Raw genomic sequence first — 22,782 nt, 5'->3', positions numbered from 1 at the left:
ATTTTATTTTCTCTCTTTCCTCATATTTCCCTCTGTAGTTCATTCTTTCTTCTTTACATCCCTTTCTTTATTCATTATAGAAGAGTTTTGCTGAGATGGTACCATAGTAACTAGCAGGGGGTAAGAGTGATGGAGAACGGGAGGAAAGAAGGCCTGGACGATGCTTGTTGGAGCGCCCCCTATCTGCGTTCGCCCCGCGCGCTCCGAGCAAGCAGCAAATGGCTCTGGATTTGCGTGCTCCTTTGTGTGAAACACAGTCGGAGCAAAGCAGCGGCAGCGTACGCTGAATCTTTCCTGTCTACCCTGCTCTCAGAGACGTGGATCAGCCGTTCCAGAACCGGATCTCTGCCTCGCCTCATCCCGCATCATCTCGACGGGAGCTTTAATCCTCTTTCTTTACTCTTCTAGGTAGAGCGCTGTTTGCAGAAATAAAGCTGTTGCAAAGAAAGGGGAGCGGGAGATAAGAAGAGGAGCAAGCCAGCCAGCCCGCCAGCCCAAGAGGCAGAGGGAAAAGAGCGCAAAAAAAGCGCCGAACTCTCCCAAGGCAGGCAACGGAGAGCCTTGCGCCTGGGCTCTGCCAAGTGGCGTGGGAGGGGAGACCAGAACTTGAAGTTACCTGCCCTGCCATAGGAGAAAAGCTGGGACTTTGACTGCCCCTTTCGCAGCCCTCGGCAGACGAGAACGGAGCTTTTCGGAAGAGTTTTGCTCCCCCTCTTTCTTCTGCTTGCAAACCATAAACGGATGTGAGAGGCAGGCAGGGTGCTTCTTTTGCTTCTTCTAAACTCAGGCATCTCAGCCTTTGAGGGGAGCGGGAGCTTTTCCGCGTTTTGCTTTTGCTTGAGTATAAGCACAAAGAGGGAAGCCGAGGAGTTTGCTTGATGTTTTAGGGCAATGGACGTAAGATTTTATTCGCCACCGCCACCAGCACCACCTCAGTCGGGCGCCGCTCCTGATACCCCCTGTCTGGGACCTTCGCCTTGCTTGGACCCCTACTACTGCAACAAGGTGATTTTGCGTTTTCTCTCTACAACACTATCCCCCCCCCTCCCCCAGTTCCCCGGGAAGCTGGGTGGTTGGGCAGATGGCTGAGGCTCGAAAGAGAGACCTCAGGCTCGGCAGGTTGCGCATTTGAGCGAAACCCTCAAGAGAAGCGCCAACGTCGTTTGGCTGGCACGCCTTTATTTTAAGGGGAGATGGAAAAGCGAAGCGCTTCCTTTCTGGTCCCGTCTTTATATTGTGGGCGACCTATTGCATGCTTGGGGGGGGGGGCGGGGAGGCGTGTGGGCGCGTTGCAAAAGTAATCGCCTTCCCTTCGTTTCTTGCACCGTTAGCCTGAGTGCTTCTAAAATACAATCCTGGAAAAGGGTGAGGGGTAGGGGTGTGTGGGCAGATGATTGTTGGGGAAGGATTGACCGTCTCTGAGTTCTGACCCTTACTTGTAAGTTCCACAGCAGTGGAAGGAAGCTTCCTCGGGAGGAAATAACTCTAGGATCTCAAGTTGAAAGTCTCTGCTAACTCGTACTTCTGTATATAGTGGAAACATTGCGGGGAGGGAGATTTAAATTCACCTCCGTCCCCCAAATAAACAGTTCTTAACTCTGCTTTCAGCCACTGAGGCAAGAATGACAAAGCATTTGGTTCGTGAGACCAAGGAGTTTGGTGAAAGGGGAATTAGAGTTTTAAAAATCAGAAGAGTTGAAATGTTTGCCTTTGAAGGTCTGGAGGAGTTAGTCCAGAATTAAGGTGTTCATCCTCCTATATACTAATACAATTTGGGAACACTGTCAAACACAAAAGCCTTTTTCCTTCTGTTATGTGGGCTGCTGGGTAAGGAGTAGAGTTGAAGGCATTGTCAGAGCAGCAGGAAAACAAGTCTAAAGTTCTGTCAAGGCCATGCTATCTCTATCTACTCAGAAGTAAGTCCTACTTGATACTTAATTCCAAGTTGCTACTGATAGAACTGAACCTTAAGGGTTCTTTTGTGTAGTCGTTCTTTGTCATTAATATTTACGTACAAAAATAAAAGCCAGAATCATAGACTACTTTCCACATAAGTTCTTCCTTTGGTTATGTTTACCTAGTTGCTCTTTTATGAATAACATGAATTTCCACCTTGTTCCCTCTGATCCCCATGGGCAACACTGGCCAGAGGAAAACATTGGTCAGCTTTCACAATCAGTACTTGAAATGCACCTCATAAAGCAAGAGAACAAGTATTGGCAAGAGGATTTATTTAATCCTGGATGTCAGTTGGGCTTTGTTTAAGAACTTGTTATGGAAGGTTGGTGCTTCTACAAGTATTATCAGATGTATTTGTGCCTATACTCATATGCCTGACCAATGCTAGGTTTTTCCTTGGTTTTAATTGTTTATAAAGATATAGGTGATCAACATTCTGGAGAAGTATGTTTATTCACTGGAAAAGATGGCGGGGGTGGGGTGGGAATCTACTGTTAAGTGCTGTCTCTCAGCATTGGTGTATGCATGTATTTCAAGTGTTTCAGATATTCAAGATATGCTGTGCGAAATATGACAACTTCTGATTTATGCTTGTTTTACAAATAGATGATATTGCAGTTCTATCATTAAACTCTTCACCCTTCAGGAAATCTCTAGCATGAGCTCATGGGTCAGTCATATTGTATATTATTCGTTTCTATCCCTGAAGATAACAAGAGACTTATTTTATCCCTTTGATTTTCTAAAGTGAAATCTGGACAGCAGTGACACAAAAGATATCATCGACAGCTTTGTGTTCAGTGACTGGATGTAGAATGTGGTTCTTGATTAAGATCAAATAAAACTCTTCCTGTAAAAGTTTTCTCTAGGTGTGCTACTCTGGAAAAGAAGTGATAGCAGGACTACTCTCCTCCCCCATATGCAAGGCTGTTTGTGTGCTAAGGCTCTTTTAAGTACACAGTAATGATAATTATAAAACTACTTTCACCCTGTGACTTATCACTGTTATCTTTTATGCTGAGTGGTAAGCTTTCCATGCTCAGAAATAAAGAAGTATTAAGTAGAATTAATGTCTTAAGTACCAAAGGGCCTGAAGAACCATTTGGCAGTGAAAACTGAACAGTTATTAATTCTACCAGTGATTTAAAGCTTCAGAAAGAAGGTAATGACTTGAATACATATTTTGCCCATCATACTCGGGATGGTAGTCCAGATTTAATTTAAAAGTTAAATGCTTTGGAAAATCAGGAATTAAGTTGATATATGAAATCATTTTCTAATTAAGGGTTTTAAATCATTTTGGGTGGATACATTTAAAAATCCTTTGCACAGTTCCTTTCATTTTCTTTTTCCAATCAGCTTTTTTATATTAATTGTTAAAACTGCTCACAAAAAGGAACAAACTTTTTCTTTGACTATGCATTCTTTTTAACCCAATCAAGATAGACAATAGATGTCAAAAATTCTACACTCCTTCCTTTTAAAACTCAGGAGTGATATGCTAGGAATGTTTCTCACCAGACAACATTCTTTAAGCAATAGATAGATATCTCTGTCAAGCTGCTATGCCAATGACCATTGATTATCCTAAATGAACTTAGGATAGCTTTGCTGCCTGGGCCCCTATGAGGCATTTGTTGACTGAGCATCTAATTTTCTTGCATTCTCCTAGTCTCAATCAATCTAGCTGATTACAGTTGTAATAAAGTCTAAACTTTGTCTCTTGTTTTTCCTGGCTGCAGAAATACACATAATTTAGTCATCCTTCATTACTGCTGCTGGAGTCTTTTTTGTAATGTTGCATTCCCTTCAACAGCTTTGATGAATGCAGATAAAAAGGCCAACTTGTATCCCAGAATGCTAGAAACATTTTTATTTCAGGGGGAAAATATTTGAATCAGCAGAATTTTGACATGCTCTTGTAAGCAAGTTCACAATTTCTTTCATCTGTACTGATTATAGAAGGTAAGGTAAATATTAATTTGATTTGGTTATTGCCATTAGAGGCTGCTTTTATGTTAGAGTAATTCCATTTATGTTAGTGGAGTTGCTCTACAGTGTGGGTGAAAAATAAATAAAGCTAAACATGTCAGAAATACTGCCAGGTAATCAGCATAACTTTTATTAGTGGTCTTAGCAAACATGTCCTTTGCTATATAATATTTCAAACATCATACATAATCTAAGAACTGTTATTATGTAGATTTGTGCCTGTCATACTGGTTGTAAAGAATTAGGATTCATAACTATTTTACAAACTCCCAAATATAGGGCTTTTTTTTATTTCCCTTACCATTAGCTAGCTTTGTTTCAAAAGATTATAAAGACACTTTCTTTAAAATGATGTCTTAAACATTTTAATTGGTGATTGCTGTGTTTTCGCTTGCAGTATAGCATGCTTTGACATAGTGCCTGAGATCATGTTTCTTTCTCCAGCTAAACTCAGAGGGAGAAAAGTGAAAGAACAATGCAAACAATGTTGGTTATGGCAACTGTGTGAGGTATCCTTTATACAAATAGAGTGAATGGTGGCTGTATATAGATCAGTCTTTGAAATAATATAGTGAAGCGCATAGGCCAGATAAACAGATTTAGACTTAAGGTGTTATGGTTCATCTCTGAAACTTAGAGGAGAGTTGGTGACCCTCTAACTAGGAGATACACGAACAGGGCATTTTTGGAAAATAACCTGTGGTACATACACATTCTGGGATCACTTTTATAAACATTTCCTAGGTTTTTTTTTTTTTTTTTTGCTGTTTAGAGATGTCCTGTTTTCAGTTTAAATATATTCCCATAAAGATATGTTCTTATCCTGTCTAGCCACTGTTTTGATAAATTCTTGTATGGAAAGATGTTTGCTTATGATTTTTGTCAGTTGCCATTATTTTCAACATTGCTGATATATGAAGGATTTGCTTTAATCTAAGTTTGTTTTGACATGGATAATAAGAGGCATGCTGACTTATGCCAAGAAAAGGAAGGGCTTTATTGCTTCTAGTAGGTAGCCTGGCAAAATTATGTATGGACTTATTTTCTGAAATCTCTTCCTTAAAAGTAAAAAAAGCCCACAGCTGGTATACAGTTAACTTGTCAGGTGAAAAAAACCCCAAGCTGATACATGTATCAAAGAGAGAGAACATATCCTAAACAAACAAAATGGGAACAAGAAACAAGGGAACAGTTAAGACAGAGTACATGTATAAACCACATTTTACAACTTTCTAATTACTGTTTGAGAACAAATCTATAATAGAGCTTTATTATTCTGTTACAAGATTATTTTCTACTATCAACTAAAATGATTTTTGATAGGAAAGTGTTAGTTTTCTAATGTTAATGTTGTACATGCCCCAAACTAAATTGTAGATGTTGCTGTTTACAAGTTGTCCTAGAAATTCATTTATTACAAGCATAATTTTCCTTGCCTGGTGCTTTATTTGCTCAACTTCATTACTTTTATTGAAATATTGTATTTTTCTGAAAAGATTCTAAAATGCATTTTTTATTTTAAGAGATATCAGCATCTGTGTAAAAGAGGATGCATACATTAAAATAAATATTGGATTATTTCTGTTTTTACTGCTTAAACTAATATCTTAGAAGAGAATATTATACATTTTTAAAAAAATTCTATTTTTGTTTATTAGAAAATTTCTGTGTACTTGAATGTTTTTACTGCTGGGTTGATATTGAACTGTAAAATACTTTAATACAATTTTTTAAGTTAGTAAATTTGTTGTTTCTTTTCACTGTGGTTTTCAAAATATAATTGGTTTATAGTTGTTTCAAACTGTAGATAACATTTATATAATTTTTATTATTATTAATATATAATATACAAGCTGAGGACGTCATGTATCATTTTATAGAGAGGCCTTGTCTTTCATATGAAAGAGAAAGAAACTTAACTAAAATAATGTGACATATACATAAACAATATTTCAAACATTTTCTTTGTTATCATTAATATACTGAATCAATTAATTATCATCATACAGTTAATATGAACTGATAAACATACTAGTTGGAAGTAAATCCCGCTGAATTTAGTAGGACTTAAGTCTGTTTAATTCACGGCCCATGGGCCAGATGCATCAGACGCTGGCCACGCCTACGCCCAGTTTAGCAAAGGGGAAAAGTGTCCTGATATGTCATGTGATGCCACCGTGATGTGAGTTTGAGACCCCTGATTTAGTATCAATTGGTTATCTTTAGTATGTTTTCCATAATCTTGTGAAAATCCAAATATATCTGAATTATGTCTCCATTTATTATTTTAAATGTGAAATTAAATGTGAATTTTGAATTTTTAGTTCATGTGTATAATTACGTTTAATCTCATTTTACATAAACACACTATATATTTTTGCTCAGATTGGATAAAAATAAGGAAATTACTATAAAATACATACTGTGAACAATATGTTTGGATAGGATTGAAGAGTGGAAAGATGACAATCGGCTTAAAAAAAATATGAAAAACCTTGGATTTCTTCCCCAACTCCTTGAAACATTACGAATACTAAAATAGAACAGTTTTCCAACTTGACTTAGGATAAACCCCCTAGAATTCCAAGCCTCCCTACTGAATTAAATGGCTCACTGCACTGAGAAGATAGTTAACCTCCTATACTTTAGGAGAATTGAGGGTTTTAATTTCATTGTATCAGGATGCCAAGATGAGGAAGTCTACATTAGACATACAGGTCTTTATTTGTAATATGCAAGTATTTGGGGCAAATTTTAGTTTGTGATACTGTATTTCCCCATGTATAAGCCACCCCTTTTTTCCAAAATTTTCAAGCCCAAAAAGTAGGGGGATGGCATATACAAAGCAGGTACACTTTTTATACGTGAAAATGCATAAAATAATAAAGTAGGAATAAACTGGTTTTCCAGCAGTATGCTATACTTTTTGTAAAAATTGTACGTGATGATACGATTACGAGTGCGAGTACGCGATAGAAATGCATACGCTAGGCATCGGCCTGAATGCTTCGTTCCTACTCTCGTTCCGATGCGTAGATTGCTAGCGTCGCCCGCACCGCTTGGCGTCATGACCGAAGTTGTAGATCTAGACGTCAATTTTGTTTCTTTGTAAATTTTCTTTCTTCATAACTTGTTTCTCTAATAAAATATTTTTTCAAAACTTCACAGTCCAAAAATTGGGGGTGGCTTATCAAAGGGGTGCTTATACATGGGGAAATACGGTAATGTTTGTGGAACCTATTTTTTTAAATGGATGGATCTAAGAAGTTGTGATTTTTTTTTCTCTATTATTGGGACAGAAAGTGTGCAATAAATGAATTTTTTAAGGTTAGGCTACATATGAATTATTACCACAAAACACTTATTCTATCTGTCAGCACCTCCTCTTGTTTTAAATTAGGAAAGGTGATTTAGTAGCATATGACTAAATCAACATAACTTTTTGGAGTTCCTGAATGGTGAGAAACTGCAAATTGGTTTTGGGGAAGCACTTAAATCATTTTTTGCTGTATAGATTTAGTATTTTGCCATCTTTATAGTCTTATTTTCTTATACAAAATATTTTAGTATATCTCAGATTATTTTTTGTAATTATTGTGCCACATCTGTGCACTGCTACCAATAGTGTAATCTTTATCAAATTTAAAAAATAATGTGGCAATTTTGGTAATATCTGATGGCTTTTGACTAAAGGTACACCTATGCAAAATGTTTTAATAAATTACTGGTTCTAAGGCATTCTTTCAAAGGCCTATCTGATTAGGATCAGGATCTCAATATTATTCTAGTGAGAAACCAAAATTCCTTAAAGTATATTCGTGGCCCAACATAAGCTTGTAAAAACTTAATCAGCTTACTCAGGAGTGAATCACTTTACAGAAAAGTTTTATATTTTGTCCCATCTTTGCTTAGGGATATTAAGGAATATTAAATGTGCTCTCCTCACACTCTCAAAATAATGCCTCTGTATTTCCATGTTTGCCAAGGAATAATTTTTCATTGGGAAAATCAGGTTCTTAATGTAAATATCAGTAAACAAATCAGTTCTTTGTTAAAGCCTCTGATTTTTGTATGAATGAGATTTCTCTGGATGCTAGTTTATGTTAATTTTTCATATTTGGTAAAATTTATGTTTCCTTTTTGATAACCTCTTTGCTTCAACTTTTTGTTTTTCTTTTATTGTGTCATCAAAAGTCTTGAAAAAATTCTATGTCAGTGAAATTAATAACATTTGTTGCCTCTTTTTCATGTTTGACTGAAATATTGGGTCAAATACAGAACAGTTCATTTAGTGGCCATTCAGTTACAATGGCACTGAACAAAGTGACTTATGATTGTTTTTCAAACTTACGACCATTGTAGCATCTCCATGGTCACGATTAAAATTTAAATGCTTGAATCAACTCATATTTATGATTATTGTAATGTCCTGGCATCATGTGATCACCTTTTGTAACCTTCTGGCAAGCAAAGCTAATGGAAAAGTCAGATTCATTTAACAGCCATGTTACTAACTTAACAACTGCAGTGATCCAATTAAAAATCATGGCAAGAAAGGTTGTAAAATGGGCCAAAGTTCACTTAACAAATGTCTCAGGAACAGAAATTTTTTGGCTCAGTTGTGGTCGTAATTTGAGCATTACCTGTATGTATTATATATACAGGGCCTTTGAAGAATCTCACTCATCTTTAAACTGCTATATTATATTTGTCTGGTTCTGATTGCAGTTAAAGTCTGAGTGGTGTGGCCAAAGTTCAAATCCAATTCTACTTCACTGAATAACTTTAGGCCAGTCTCAAATCAACCTATTCCACAGGAAAGTTGTAGGAAAAATGGAGAAAGAAGTGTAGGCATAATGCCTTGAGTTCCTGGACAAAAGCTGAGATAAATTTTAGAAAAGTTAAGGAACTATTATTTTTTTCTTCTGTAGAGTTAGATTTCTAAGTTCTATAGATTTTAGAGATTAATTAGGCTGATAGAGAGATTTTCAAAGATGATATTCTGATTAAATAATAATTTTTGGTGTATCTTGTTTGAATTGTCTCTGTATATAATTCCTAAAATTGGTTTTATTAGGGTTTTTAAATTGTTTTAATTTAAAAATAGGAAAGAATATGTCAGATATTGAGGTTTAGATATGCAGTATCTAAATTAATTGCTTTCCTCTTTCTTTTCCTCTTTTGCTTGTCCATAATTCATAATCTTGACTACTGTTATCATTCTACCTTGCCTATGCTATCACATTTTTTGTCTGCATATATGCCAGTATAATAAAAGGATTAATAATATCTGCAGTCTTTGAAATACATGTAGAAAATATTGGAAAATTTATTAAGGAATGTTAATGGTTGTGTCACCAATCTACAAATAGCAGTCTCTTCTTTATTTTCTTTTCATGCAATATAACTGAAGTGGTTGATCTTCTGAAATCACGATTGGTCATGGTAGTGGAATGAATTGGAAACAAAGAAGCTCAGTCAAGATAAGACGAAGATACTGCTTATATTTGATTGATATGGCCAGTAAAGTAGTATTCAGTTAATTCTGGACTCCTAAAGATTAAGTTGACAGTTAAGATGTACATTTGTGTCCATAATTTTCAAAAAAGACATGGGTGACCTTGGTTTAGAGTAGTTTAGGATGATAAAACAAATTTTGGTCTTGCCTGGATCAAAACAAATTTTTACAGTTGAGTTATTGGTAGCAGATATTCTGCTAGCTTGTAATTTAATTTAATAATTTGTAACACATGGTTCTGTTTTTAAAATATTTTAAAAACTTCTGGTAATCTAAAACAGATTACTGATTTAAATGAAAAAGGTCATTATTTGTCAGTATTTTGTCACATGCTTCTTCTGCTAAATCATTTGGGTTCCATATCAAATATTTACAATCATTCAAAGAGTTACCTAAAGAGAATCACTGTCCATATTTAGTTATCTGGGTTCAAGGATCATTATATAATATCTTCTTCCAAGTGTAGTTAGAAAATCCAAAATATGGTCATCAAATGAGTCTCCCCAACGTGGACATTATAATCCATGATGCACAATCAATCAAAATGCCCTCTTGGACACATATTTTGTTAGTGAAACTTTGAAGATCTTGTTACTTCCACTGTGCTAGTTTCATTTTATCTTGATCATTTCTAATTTAGTTGTAGACAGAGCACTTCCATTACCGGGTGGTCTAAATAGATAATCAGTCAATCAGATAAAATATATTGTACACATAATTACATGTTTTTTCAAGCATTTGCCACCTTATTATTGTGCTGCACTGCTTTTTATTTTTTCAATCATTTTTCCATTGTTGCATCATTATTAAGCTTCCTTCAATGCCTTCTTTAATTAATTGCTTAACAGTTTTATTTTCTCCCTCTCGTTTTCAGGTCAGCACAATAAGCCTTTTTTGCATACTTTTGACCACCTGATTCTAAGCTTATATTTCATTGTGGCCATTGGTTCCCAGTTCTTATAATTCCCAGCTAGCATGACTATATGTTAGAATCTTTACTGTGATGTCTTTTGTTTCCTGGTCAAATTTGTTTGGACAATTTTCCACCTGTCTTTCCCTCACATTTTCAGTTGTGAACATATTTCTAAAGCAAAGATCTTTGGGCAGAGGGGAAAGTATGGAAAAATCACCTTTGGGACATCTTGGAGAAAAATGACTTCGAATTCATCACTACTGTAAATCCAGAAACAGAGTCCAGATTTTGGATTGTTACTGCGTCATAGTCCTGCAATTGTGGAAAAGCCTCTCTACAAGTAAAAATAGCCTCACCTCTGTTGAATTTATGGAAAACAGTGGAACCCTTTCAGAGGACTTTATTAAACAATGCCTCAAAAATATATTATGAATATGTTATTTTCTTTGGGTTTTACTTTTGTGAATTTACTGTTTAATTTATGTTTTGATTTAGTATACTCTGCCTTTTATAAGCAATGTAAATCATATAATTAGGTTATTATTAAAATGTAATCAATACAATTAAATATTTAATTGTTACTTCATTTCTTATCTGTTAGCTCCTTCACCTATGCAACTTTCTGGGTCTAAGCTTCTTATTCTTTTGCTCAATATATAGCTTATTAAACTGAAGTGTTTTGTTATTTGTTTATTATTTGTTTGTTCATTAATTTATTTATCACATAGATCATACAAATCCACTATGTTCAAACAGTAGACCAAGTTTTTTCAAAATCTACTATGTTTTGGGAATCTGGATGAGATGTCAACTCAAGGCTTACTGTTTCTTCTGGGCTCTTAAAGAATCATTTAAAAAAATAATTTTTAAAACTTTTTCTTATGTTGGAATGGGGGCTGGGACTCTAGTCCATTTCCTCAGCAGAATAATTATCTGAAAACAGAACAGAACTTATTTGGGCTTTTGGAGAGAAGTCATCTAAAGAACACTGAGTTAATGGCTGGAACTAGCTGTGTTGTAATGACGAGGCAGTTGAGTTGTTTGATCATGAACAACTGAATCATGATGATCTTTATTGGAGTCTAGTCTTGCATTTATACACATTTTTAGTTATCCTCCATCACTGGTTAACTTTAGTTACTGCTTAACTTTTGTTACTGTTTAGCACAGTAATTAATACAATTAATTATCTCTAGTTAAAGTCTAACATATGTTTACTTCCTCTCTCTAATCCTCCTTTAGATTAGTGACTTTGTTTGCCTGACTTGTATTTGCTTGGAAACATTCTTTATCTGAGGTTTGCCATCCGAGATTGGAACATTCCTGCAATTACAACTCTACATAGCTGGAGATTTTAAAGGAAAAAAATCCATATAAGATGTTGAAAATGTAAGCTCCTATGGGAAAGGAAATTGCCAAGTCTTCCATTGTAAGAGTCCTTTCTTCCTAGTCGTGTGACCCATGGCAAAATAGTTTTTAAGTATTGGAAAGAATTCCAGAAGCTGTGTTTTACCTCCTTTCTCTAATCTCTCTTGTTGTTGAAGTTTGGTTTATTTTTATTTTGACTACACTATGTGTTGCTGCCAAAAGAACGTTTCTTTAATAGCTCTAATGTCAATTTGATTTTTCTTATTAACTATAAGAAAAATATAATATAATCAATCTCCACAAAGAACTCTGATTGATATCTGCTTCAAATGCAAATAATATTATGTCATTCTTTTATGCCTGTTTCTAATAATATTTATTTTATGCCTTTATTATTATTTTTAATAACTCAAGATGGTGAACATACTTAAATCTTCTCACTCCTTTTTTTTCTACAATCCCATGAGGTGGGTTTGATTGAGAGAGAATGACTGGCCCAAGGTCACCCAGCTGGCTTTCATGACTAACAAGAGTCTCAGAATCTCCTGATTTCTAGGCCAGCACCTTGACCAAACTGGTTCTTCAGGGATACCTTTGCATTTCATTGAACATCTACAATTGCACCTCTGTCTAAGTCATACATTTAGGAGTGGCAGCAAATGAAGTCAATAAATGTCATGTGGTAACAACTGTTATGGTGCAGATCGTACCACAATTTTGGCACAGCAGGTGAGTTGATAAAGAAAATGCTACAGAAGCATTTATTCTATTACACATTTATTCTAATGTATATGAAAGATATATACATAATTCTATAATGGATATGTTCAATGTTGCTGCAGTTTATGTTATGAGCTTTGCAGTATGTACACCAAATATAGAAAAACGGAAGTCTTGTCATTTTTTTTTAAATAAAGGAAACTGGTAATAGTAAAAATGTTCATTATTTGTGTGTCAGGAAAAGCAATATTAAGAAAATGGATTTCCTGTGTAAGAGGACTTGACCATGCTATACACAATGTTTCTCTTTTGAATTGCCATGTTATAATAAGGTGTGTAATATCTTGTAGTACAACCGGCATTTTTTCTTCTCTTACAACGGTTGATCCATTTGTTGACATAAAGCATAATCCAAATATAATAAGTCTCAATTCAATTTTTTAGGCTTCTAGACTGTTCTGTTGTGAATTAGGGAGAATATAATGTTTCTACTATCTACTACTATTCTTAACTTGGAGGTGGGATCCCAAGAAAGAATAAATATGCAATAATGTATATTCTTCCTATTATCTGGTGAGAAAAAAAGAATGAGAGGACTATGTTTCCCTCTTTCTTTCTTACTTATCAGTGATCTGGAAGTTTTTATTATGAGATCAGTGAAACCACCCATCTTCTCTTTCTGTGCTTCAGAATGAGAAAATAGACTAGGTCCCCTTTCTTTGAATTTTAATGAGATTATATATTTTGTTTCCCATGGCATTGTTTCTTTTTTTCTTTTAAGTTTTAAATTATGAGAATATATTTACTTTTTCTTCTTTTGTTCATTTGTATCTGATTCTTGGAGACTTGCTCGACAAGTCCCTGCAGTTTTTTTGGCAATTTTTTTTTAGAATTGGTTTGCTGTTGCCTGCTGCCTAGGGCTAGGAAAGAGTGACTGGCTCAAGATCACCCAATTGGCTTTGTGCCCAGGGCAGGACTGGAATTCATGGTCTTCCGGTTTCTAGTCTGACACTTTAATCACTGCACCAGACTGATTCTCTGAATATATTATAATTATATATATAATACAAACTTTTACAGAGTTAGCAATACAGCTAACCATTCTGAACCTGGGCTATTTTTCTTACACAGAGGTTTGCATGTTATAAAACATGCCAAATCTGGTTTGGTCCAAAAATGATTTTATTGACTTCCTTTTCTTTGAAGAGCAGAGTGTAAGTGTAGAAGATGAAATTTCACAGATCAGCCTTAAATTGGAATGCTGAAAAAGGAAAATAATTCTGGAACAGAGAAAAGGTACATATTATGTTCAGCAAATGTAATAATTAAAATTAGTTGGAGATACTTATAGATAGCAGAGCTTAATATCAAAGTTAATTATATATATTGTGTTAATTTCTTTCTACTGGGGCATAAAAGACTGCTCATAATGGACTCTCAATGCTCTATTCAGTTGCTAAGAATAATAGGATAATCTGTCCAAAAATTAAGCTCTTTGGAAATAAATTATGCTGTTATTTTCCAAGTTAACTTTTGAAAATTTATTGCAGCACTAATCTTTCAAGGCCTACTTGCATCGTTAATGGAAATGTGCGTTAGAAACACCAGGTTCTTTGCTCATTAATGAGGACAGTTAATTATGTTAGAAATGTTTCATTTTATCTTTGGTTTTATATTCTGGAGATTAATATTCATGAAGTAGAAGTCTGAAATGTGGCATTAGATTCTAGTTGGAGCTATAGATATTCAAGCAGATTGTTTAAGTGGAACAAGAGCAAAGAGTAAATCTTTTAGAAATTTTCAACCCATAACTGATTGGCCAATAATGAACTTGTTAATTTTGTTCTAGAAAAGTTTTCATTTAAAAAAATCATGTTGATAATTGGTTATAACAAACATTATATTTCAATAACAGATAATTTGCCTACTGAAGTTTGCATAATGTGCTAATCGTCTCTAGTGGTTAATAAAAGCCTCCTATCTCACTCCCCTGATGGCTATAAAAGGCTATTAAGTTTGTGGCAGCAGTTCAGGTACAGCTGCTATGTGTTAATAATGCATAATTATCACACTAATAAACACAGCAAAGGTCATCACCTCCAAGCTCCTAAAATAGGTATTTTCTTTCCAAAATATTTATTAACACTTCAAGAGCATATTTGTTCATTTTAGTTAACTATATACATAGTTTCTTGGGTGACATAGTTTTTAACACCTCGGTTATTCAGTAAACAACTTAATGTATATTGTAGCGAATCCTTTATTACTATTAAATTCTGCTACTCTATTATCTGTTAAGCATTTGTGTACATTGGTTTGTCTATGGTGCAATTAAATACAGTGCTTGGTGGAAATGCTAAATTTTAAGTGGATTTGTTTAAGATAAGAGAAAGTCTGTGGGCTTCAGATTTGAAGACAATCTGGATTGTCTTCTATCTGGACTTAAACACATGGTCATGCTTACAGTGGTTTTGACTTAGTGCATTCTGCTATGCCACTAACCTCCTTATTGCTCACATATCATTTTGGTGGGGATGGCTGTATTCATAAAGGCTTTATAAAATATATTTTCTTCAGACAAGGAGGATTCACATGGGATTTCCATTTTGCCTAGGAAACATGCAAATCAATAGGCAGCACTTATCTGCATTGAAATTAGGTATACTGTAATTTATGGGCACAGTGATACTCCATCCCCCAGTCCCTCTTCCATAGCCTAACATTCTGGTTATGTCTCCTTGGAGAGAAGCAACTGAACAAAATCTCATTTTCATATCATGTGCTATTGTCTTGTGTTTTCTGTTATTCATTTTGATAACCTTGCATTTTCCCTATCCTGTTTTGATTTGGAAATAAATGTTCAGGGAGCTGAGAGATTCAGCAGTGCTTCTGTCATCAAGAGAAATGAGAAAAGCCTGACTTAACTGGAGGACTTTTATTTGTGATGTACATAGCATACAACAGTTCATTTGTCATGCTTTAAATATATAATGCCAGCAATAAAATATGTGCAGGCACAGTTGTGATATATGTAGTGTCTGGCCCCATTGCCATTGTTTGTGGTCTCTACGGTTGTCATACATTGTTCTTTGCACATCATTCCCCTTCAGCAGAATTTGACACAATTTCTAGCTTTCATTGCTGCATTTTCATTGCACAATATACATGAGTTTGACAGGGTGTGTTGAGGACAACTCTGGCAAGCAATTGATATTTTGAAGTGGCAAGCGTTTCAGCAGCTGCTTGCTTGTGAAAAAGGAATGATAAGATATAGTGTATTGTTAGTTTCAGGCAAAGCATTAAGGTTTAAGCTCTGTAAAAATATACACATTATTCGTCAGTGGGGAAGCAAGGCTTTTATGTTTTTTAGAGCTTAGCTCCTTGGCTGATGTGAACTAGAATGACATTGGTTTAATGGTCAGTAAATGAATAGGAGTACTTTGAATTTGGACTGCTGCCAATTTTTCACCAACAAAAGGACTGACAAAAGAGAGATTTTATGTGAAATGCAAAGCACAAGAAATGCTTTAGACAGAAGTGAAGAAAGAGTAATAGGAAAATTCCAAAAAGAAAGATTGTTCTTATTTTTAAGGCTGTCAGTAATATAAAATAACAGCAGATTAGTTAAATTGTATGTTCCCTAGGTTCAACAGTTTTGGTTCTAAACTATCTCATGTAAGACTGCAGATAGCTTTTAGAATGTATTCATGTGGAATTTGCATTTTACATTATCTCTCAAGGGACTGTTGACAGAACATTACAGATGACCACAGCTAAGTTATCCAAGTATCTCTCCATTCTAGTGGTGCAAAATTATTGTTTAATCAGATGTGATACTTTCAGAATGCAGCATTTATTTTGAAGGCAGCTTGTAATGATTGTTTATAATTCAAGATGGATTTGATTTCCACCTGAGTCACTGACTGATATCTCAGAAGCAAATTTTCACGATTTTTACACATTAATTTAGCAGAACTCTGATCTGGGGCCAATTGCTTTGAGATATATATATATATCAACAGGCAACAATCATGCAAACTTTTAATATATTAATTTCACATCAATGGGTAGAAAGGCATTTAGAAGGATGCATTATTTACTCAACCGTTACAACTAGAAATATGTAACTTTTGGTCTTGGCATATGAAGTCTGATCATAGTACTGGTCATCTTCAACTAAAATATGTTATTTAAAATAATATCAGCAGGTAGTGAATTGATAAATTTTACATTCATTTAGAATATTAGAGCTATAAGCTTTTGCTATTTTAAAACTTTTCTAGAACAAATATGAACAAAAATTTGAAAATCTTGATTTTCCTCTATATAAAAATGCTTAATAGTAATTATTTTAAAAGTGAAAAAATAAATTATATATTTCTATTATATTATCATAATATTATTAAATGTAATATATGTTAAATTTTAAACATATAAATAAACTGTCTTGTAATATATAGGCTACATTACCAATAATGTTAAATTTTGAATTTTAATCCCCCCATATAGTTTAAACAAAATGTTTTGCTTTTTTTTTTAACAGTTAACCAATCTAGATTTTTTTAAAAATCTCTTCCTGCTGATAACAAAACTGTTACTGTTTAAACTTTCATTCGGCAGTTAGTTGGTACGCTTCAGTGAATGTTGTCAAAAAGACTGTTCTCTTGAGTGACGGCCTTGTAAGGATGTGAATAGAAATTTTAATTGTATATCATGTGTGTATTTCATGGAGTTAGTAAATTCACTGCCTGCATTTAATTTTGTATCTTTATGGGTCAAGCACAAAAAGAACCAATTAAAATATTTTCCTTGAAAAAGAAATTGAATTGTTTAGAATAAATTTCTCAGCTGATGTATTTATGTTAAAGCAATCTAAATACATTGAAAATAGTTTGATTATTCATATTATTCAATCATATCATTGTAAAATTTCTAATAGAAAATATCAGAAGATAGTTATATCATTTGATTTGAAAAATTTGACCTATATTCTATTTAGATAACTGGATTTAAAATAAAGTAAAAAATTTAGCTTAGTTAACATGTGGTACAATTAAAGAAATCCACTTCATTAAACCACTTCATTTTAAGTAATAAGAATTTTTTTGTCTTAAAAGGAAGTAAAATTGCCCAAAATATAATGCCAAAACTTTACATAAAATTATCTGGGATTAAAATCTATCTAATCCAGCAGGTCTTTCTTCCCTTAGACTGACTACAGATGTTCTCAGGAAACCATATGAGTAATTCAAGATAGTGAGAAAGGGTGTTTGTCTATTGTTGCCTTTCTCAACCTGGATGAATCCTTAAAAAAAATTTCAGGCCCTAGGGAACCTCTGCATAGAATTGGATAAAACATACAAAATTGTATGCAAAAAATATTTGCTATACCAATGCAACTGCCAATGTTATATAACATTTAGAAAAAGAGCAAAGATGTTAGTTGGTAACTGAGTTGTGGCACTTAAAAATCCCACTCTATTATTTGCAGTATGCAAAGATAAAATAGAGAACCAGGCTAGAAACTAGGAGACTATAAATTCTAATACTGTTTTAGGCACAAAGCTAGCTGGGAGTCCTTTGGCTAGTCACTTTCCATCAGCCCTAAGAAACATGCACGTTGAAATTACTTCTGAAAAACTTTCCTTAAAAAATGCAAAGATTTGTCCAAGCAGTTGTCAGGATTCAACAATAAATTAAAAATATACATGCACTAAAAAGATAGGAAAAGTGGATTTTTGTTATAATGGTCTCTCATGAAACCTTAAAATTCCAGCCAATGTTTTTCATTTCCTACTACCAAACTAATAGGAAGCCTAGCTAGGAAAGGCTGCTCTACAGTTTTCCACTAATCCTTTAACTTCCAAAAGAAATTTTTGAGGCCATGGTTTCATGTTCATTCATGCTAACCATCAAGTGGAATTCATATTAATTGAGCAGTAGGATTGAAGCATCCAGAAGACAAAGTTAACACAATATGCTAAGAATAAGCAATATGTTAAATGAAAATTTAGATTCATTAAGAAAACATAGAACATAGTCAGATAAATAATATTTTTCTTGCCTTGAATGTTTAAAGCAGAAAGATTATGTCCTAATTGTTTTTTTCTATAAATGGGAAATCACCAATCCTATCAGAAAAATCTATTACAGTAAGTACCTGAAGAAGCGTAGAGGCCCATTACACCTGGTGATGACACTTTTGTGCAGGGGTGGGATGCTGCCAGTGTAACAACTGGTTCGGTGATTGTGCGCTTTGCGCACACATGCACATTTTTTATTTTTGTAACAAATCTGTATTTTATACTGCCTATTTCCCCTATAAGGTGACTGGGTGGCTTACAAGTTATAAAACATATATTCTGTGTCAGCTGTACAGTTTCCAGTTGGTTTTCAAAGGCAATCTCGAGTACAGTGTGAGTGCTGATGGCATGAACAACTGTCTCAAGGGCTTTAAAACAGCTGAAATTAGTCAAAGTTGGATAAAAGCCTTTTACCTCAGCCTTCCCCTACTAAAAAGCAGAAGACATAAGTCCAGGAGAATTTCAAACTTACTGACTTAATCCTTTGAGGAATGTGAGCATATCCATAAATGTTACCTTTATCTTTAGGGGAAAAAAAATAACTTTTTGTCTATTTTGTCCCATCTAATTTTTCATAGTCTCCAGAAACAGGATAAGAATCTCCATGCACCTTAAGCATGGCTTAACTACTGTAAAATATAGATAGCTGAATATTGGGACCATATTGATAGCCTCCTTGGACAGTTTTACAAAGGTTAAAAAAATGCTGTGGTTTATGGTGTGTTAACAGCTAAACAAGGCAACTGTGGCTTGTTCAACAACTGTAGTGAAAATAAATCATGATATATGAATACAGCCAATGTTTCTATTGATGTGTGAATCCAGACAATTGTTTTTTTATTTCCTATTACCCAAATAAAAATAAAAATCCATTCTATAAATTATTTTTAAAATGTAATATTCCTGAGATTGTCAAACCATTGCCAGAAGAGGGACACTTTTAATAGATATATTGAAACTGGTTGAGAATTTATTGGAAGTAATACTTTGTAAGGCACATGCTTATATATGAACTGAATTAGCACATGCATTTGTAGACATAGTTGCAAATGCCAGCAAACAGAGGAAATTTTCTTTTTCCTTGTACTCATAGAGACATCCTAAAAAAACCTTTAAAGCAACTTTCTAAGTCTAATAGAAGACACAGCTGAAAGAGACACTTTGTTGTACTTATGTGCTTTCTGATCTACTCATTGGAGGTTTTCGCACAGCTGTACTATAGTCAAAAAGCACACCAGTGAATGAGCCTATAAAATTCATTGGCATATGCTAGCAACTACAGATACTCAGAATGGTAAATAGATTTTCAGTTTCCATTACCCATTAGAGTAACTTGTATTCAGAGGCAATTATGTTTGATTACCATATGCTGGTAATAGTCATCACTTTATATCCACAACATTCCTCTTTCCTTTGATGGACCCATTTGATGAATCATATAAACAAGAAAGAAAATCAATCTGGTTAATACTTTTTAACCATGAGGATTTCTCTAAGTAAACTTGGACTGTTGAAAAAGGCCACATAAATAAAAACTAGAAATGGATTATCATACAAAAGTCAGTGAGCAAATTTCTGGGCATAGCACACATTTAGTACAATAGATAACAATGTCTGATGCACTACTGTTTTGCAATTGGCCTTTGAATGGTAAACCTGACTATTATTTATTTTATTTATTTGGCAAATTTTGAAATCACCATCTCTGTCCCAGAAACACTCTGGGTGGTGTACAAATAAATTCTGAGTTAGATTTTACTACCTAAATAACACTTCCTTGTACTTGGAGTATAGTTTGGAGGGCCAAATAATTAATTAGTGATTTTCTCAGATCTTTTAGGCATTTCTGAAATGTGGGAAGCAAGCTTTAGAACAGTGGTGGCTAACCTTTTTGGGCTCCTGTGCCAAAAATTGTGTGCATGCTTGCATGCTCGCACTCACATGCCAGCACCCAGAAGGCAATGCACGTGCCCCCGACTCCCCCTACGCATGCATGCACAATCCACTCCCCCCACCCCCCTCTGCTCCCTTACCTGCACTGCACCTCACAGCTGATTTTCGGCTGGTTTGAGGCCTTTTTCGGCTTCCCAGAGGCTTGAGGAAGACTTTTGCAGGTTTCTGCAAGCTTTGCAGGCCGAAAACTAGCCCCATTTTGTCACTTCCTGTTTTTCCAAAAATACTGGAAGTGACAAAACGGGCCTATTTTTGGCTTGCAAAGCCTTCCTCATGGCTCTGTGAGGCTGAAAAAGGTCTCAAAATGGCTGAAAATCAGATGTGAGGTATGCACATGTGCAGTGAGGTAAGTTTGCCTGCAGCTCTCATGCCGGCACAAATGGCTTTGCGTGCCACTTGTGGCACTCATGCCATAGGTTTGCCATCACAGCTTTAGAAGATTAAAAAATTAAACATTTCCCCTGTCCAATTGTAATTGACACAATGGGGCAGTGCTCATATCAGATTATCCACTGAAAGTGCCTGCATTGCCTGTCATCTTGTGGCCAGCATGAAAATATCAAACTCAGTAATCTTCCCCGCCAAAGTGGTATCTATTTATCTATTCGCATTTGCGTCCTTTCAAACTGTTAGGTCAGCAGATTTTGTGGCGAGTAACAGGAACTCACTCTGTCACGGACTCGGGTCTCTAACCAGGCTGTTGGTTTTCCTGCTAACAAGTCCAGTGTCTTGACTGCAATTCATGGTTAAAATTGCCAATTCACTTTGAATTTATTAAAAAAATTTCTAGCTCTAAAGAAAATGACTTTTTGTACAATAAAGTCTAGTTAAATGTTAAATGATGTTTTAAAATGTTTTGTTGTATTCTCCATATAGTTTTTGAAATGTAAGTTAATTTCATATAAGTACAGAATCTGAATTTACTTTACCTAGCCCTGAAATATGAACTAAAGGCCTTTGAATAAGTCACAAGTTACCTAGTACACTTAAAGCCATTCACTGTTGTGTCCATGTCATGTAATTGCAACCAAAGCATCTGCTCTCTGCAGTGAACAAAAGCATTGATATGAGGTACATGCCATATATATTACAGGACAAAATGTCTACTGTAGCAAGCTTAAGGTCTTTCCTTTTCTGCCATATCAATCTGCCTGATATTTAAGAAGGGAGTGATTGTTGTAGATTGGTTGCAAGAGTTATGAATCCTTCTTTTGCTTATACTAGTAACACTGCAACACAATTCATTCTCCCTCCCTTCTCTGACATTCCTCAGCAGGCTAATAACATACAAGGTAGACAAGTTACTCTTATAACTTAATTTACAAAGCTGTCTTAACATTTAGGTGCCAGTATAAAAATGCTTCAGTAGCCAAGTTTTTCAGTGGTTAATTTTCATGTATCTTTATCCCCCCTCACAATTTCTGTCTTTGTTGAATCATATCTTCTTTTTTTTATGACTTATTATTTTTAATTTAGTTATACATTCTTTTGTTTAAGAACTCGGATAACTGTCTGAAATTTTTGTTTATTCATTAAAAGCCATTCTGTAGATTGAAAAAAGTGAAAGTATATAAATGATGAAAATAAATCATTATACTTACGAAGAAATCTGTTACTGTGAAAGTGTAATATTTATTGTGATATAAGTGTTTGTATAGATAGTTCTTTTTATCAGGTTTTAACTTAATCCATGGAAGTTTATGAACTAGTGACTTCAGAGCTATAGGCATATCTAGCAGATATGCACGTTCAACAGTTTTAATTATTAGCAGTCACTGTTACAAATGCCATTTGTATTATTGTTTATTTTGAATAAAAGAAAAATGCTATCATTTGTATATATTAGTTGGTTTGATTTAAAACAATTCTATATCACTTTCTATTAAAAGAAATCTCAAAGTCATTTACAGATACTTGATGCATTTTAACCAGATGGCATGGCTCACTAACATTTCTATTTCATCCAATGCCACTAATTGTGCAGGCAAATTTTATAGCAGGGTTAGTTTGTCTGGAATTATGTGAAATAAATAAAAATCTTGATTTGATTCTACTTGAATATATTTGTTGTTTTTAGTTGTGATGGTCGTGTCCGACCATCATGACCAGAGATGCTATTCAACCGGTTCGCACCTATTCGGGCAAACCAGTAGCAGTTATTTGGCATGGGTCTCCGAACCGGTGGCAATCCCTGGCTGGCCACTCCCCCAACCCGGTCGCTCACTTGCGATCGCTCTTCTAGCTTTCCGTTCCTCACGTCCTCTTTCTCCCCGGGA

At 34.7% G+C, this 22,782-nt stretch overlaps 1 protein-coding gene across 2 annotated transcripts in view; it reads left to right on the top strand.

Annotated features, from left to right (window-relative positions):
• Positions 1–256: 256 nt before the first annotated feature.
• TOX (thymocyte selection associated high mobility group box) overlaps positions 257–22,782 on the top strand; it is a 215,380-nt gene continuing 192,854 nt past the window's right edge. The window contains exon 1 of one of the 2 annotated variants that reach the window (XM_026706175.2): positions 257–1,005. In XM_026706175.2, the coding sequence (XP_026561960.1) occupies positions 892–1,005 (114 nt within the window). In that variant the 5' untranslated portion in view covers positions 257–891. The remainder of the gene's footprint in view (positions 1,006–22,782) is intronic. The other variant, XM_087931273.1, reaches the window with a different exon arrangement.

This window comes from Pseudonaja textilis, chromosome 3, assembly GCF_049901715.1.
Source record: "Pseudonaja textilis isolate UNSWEBS1 chromosome 3, rPseTex1.2, whole genome shotgun sequence".
NCBI classification, from domain to species: Eukaryota; Metazoa; Chordata; class Lepidosauria; order Squamata; family Elapidae; genus Pseudonaja; species Pseudonaja textilis.
This window is presented reverse-complemented; position numbering and strand designations above follow the sequence as displayed.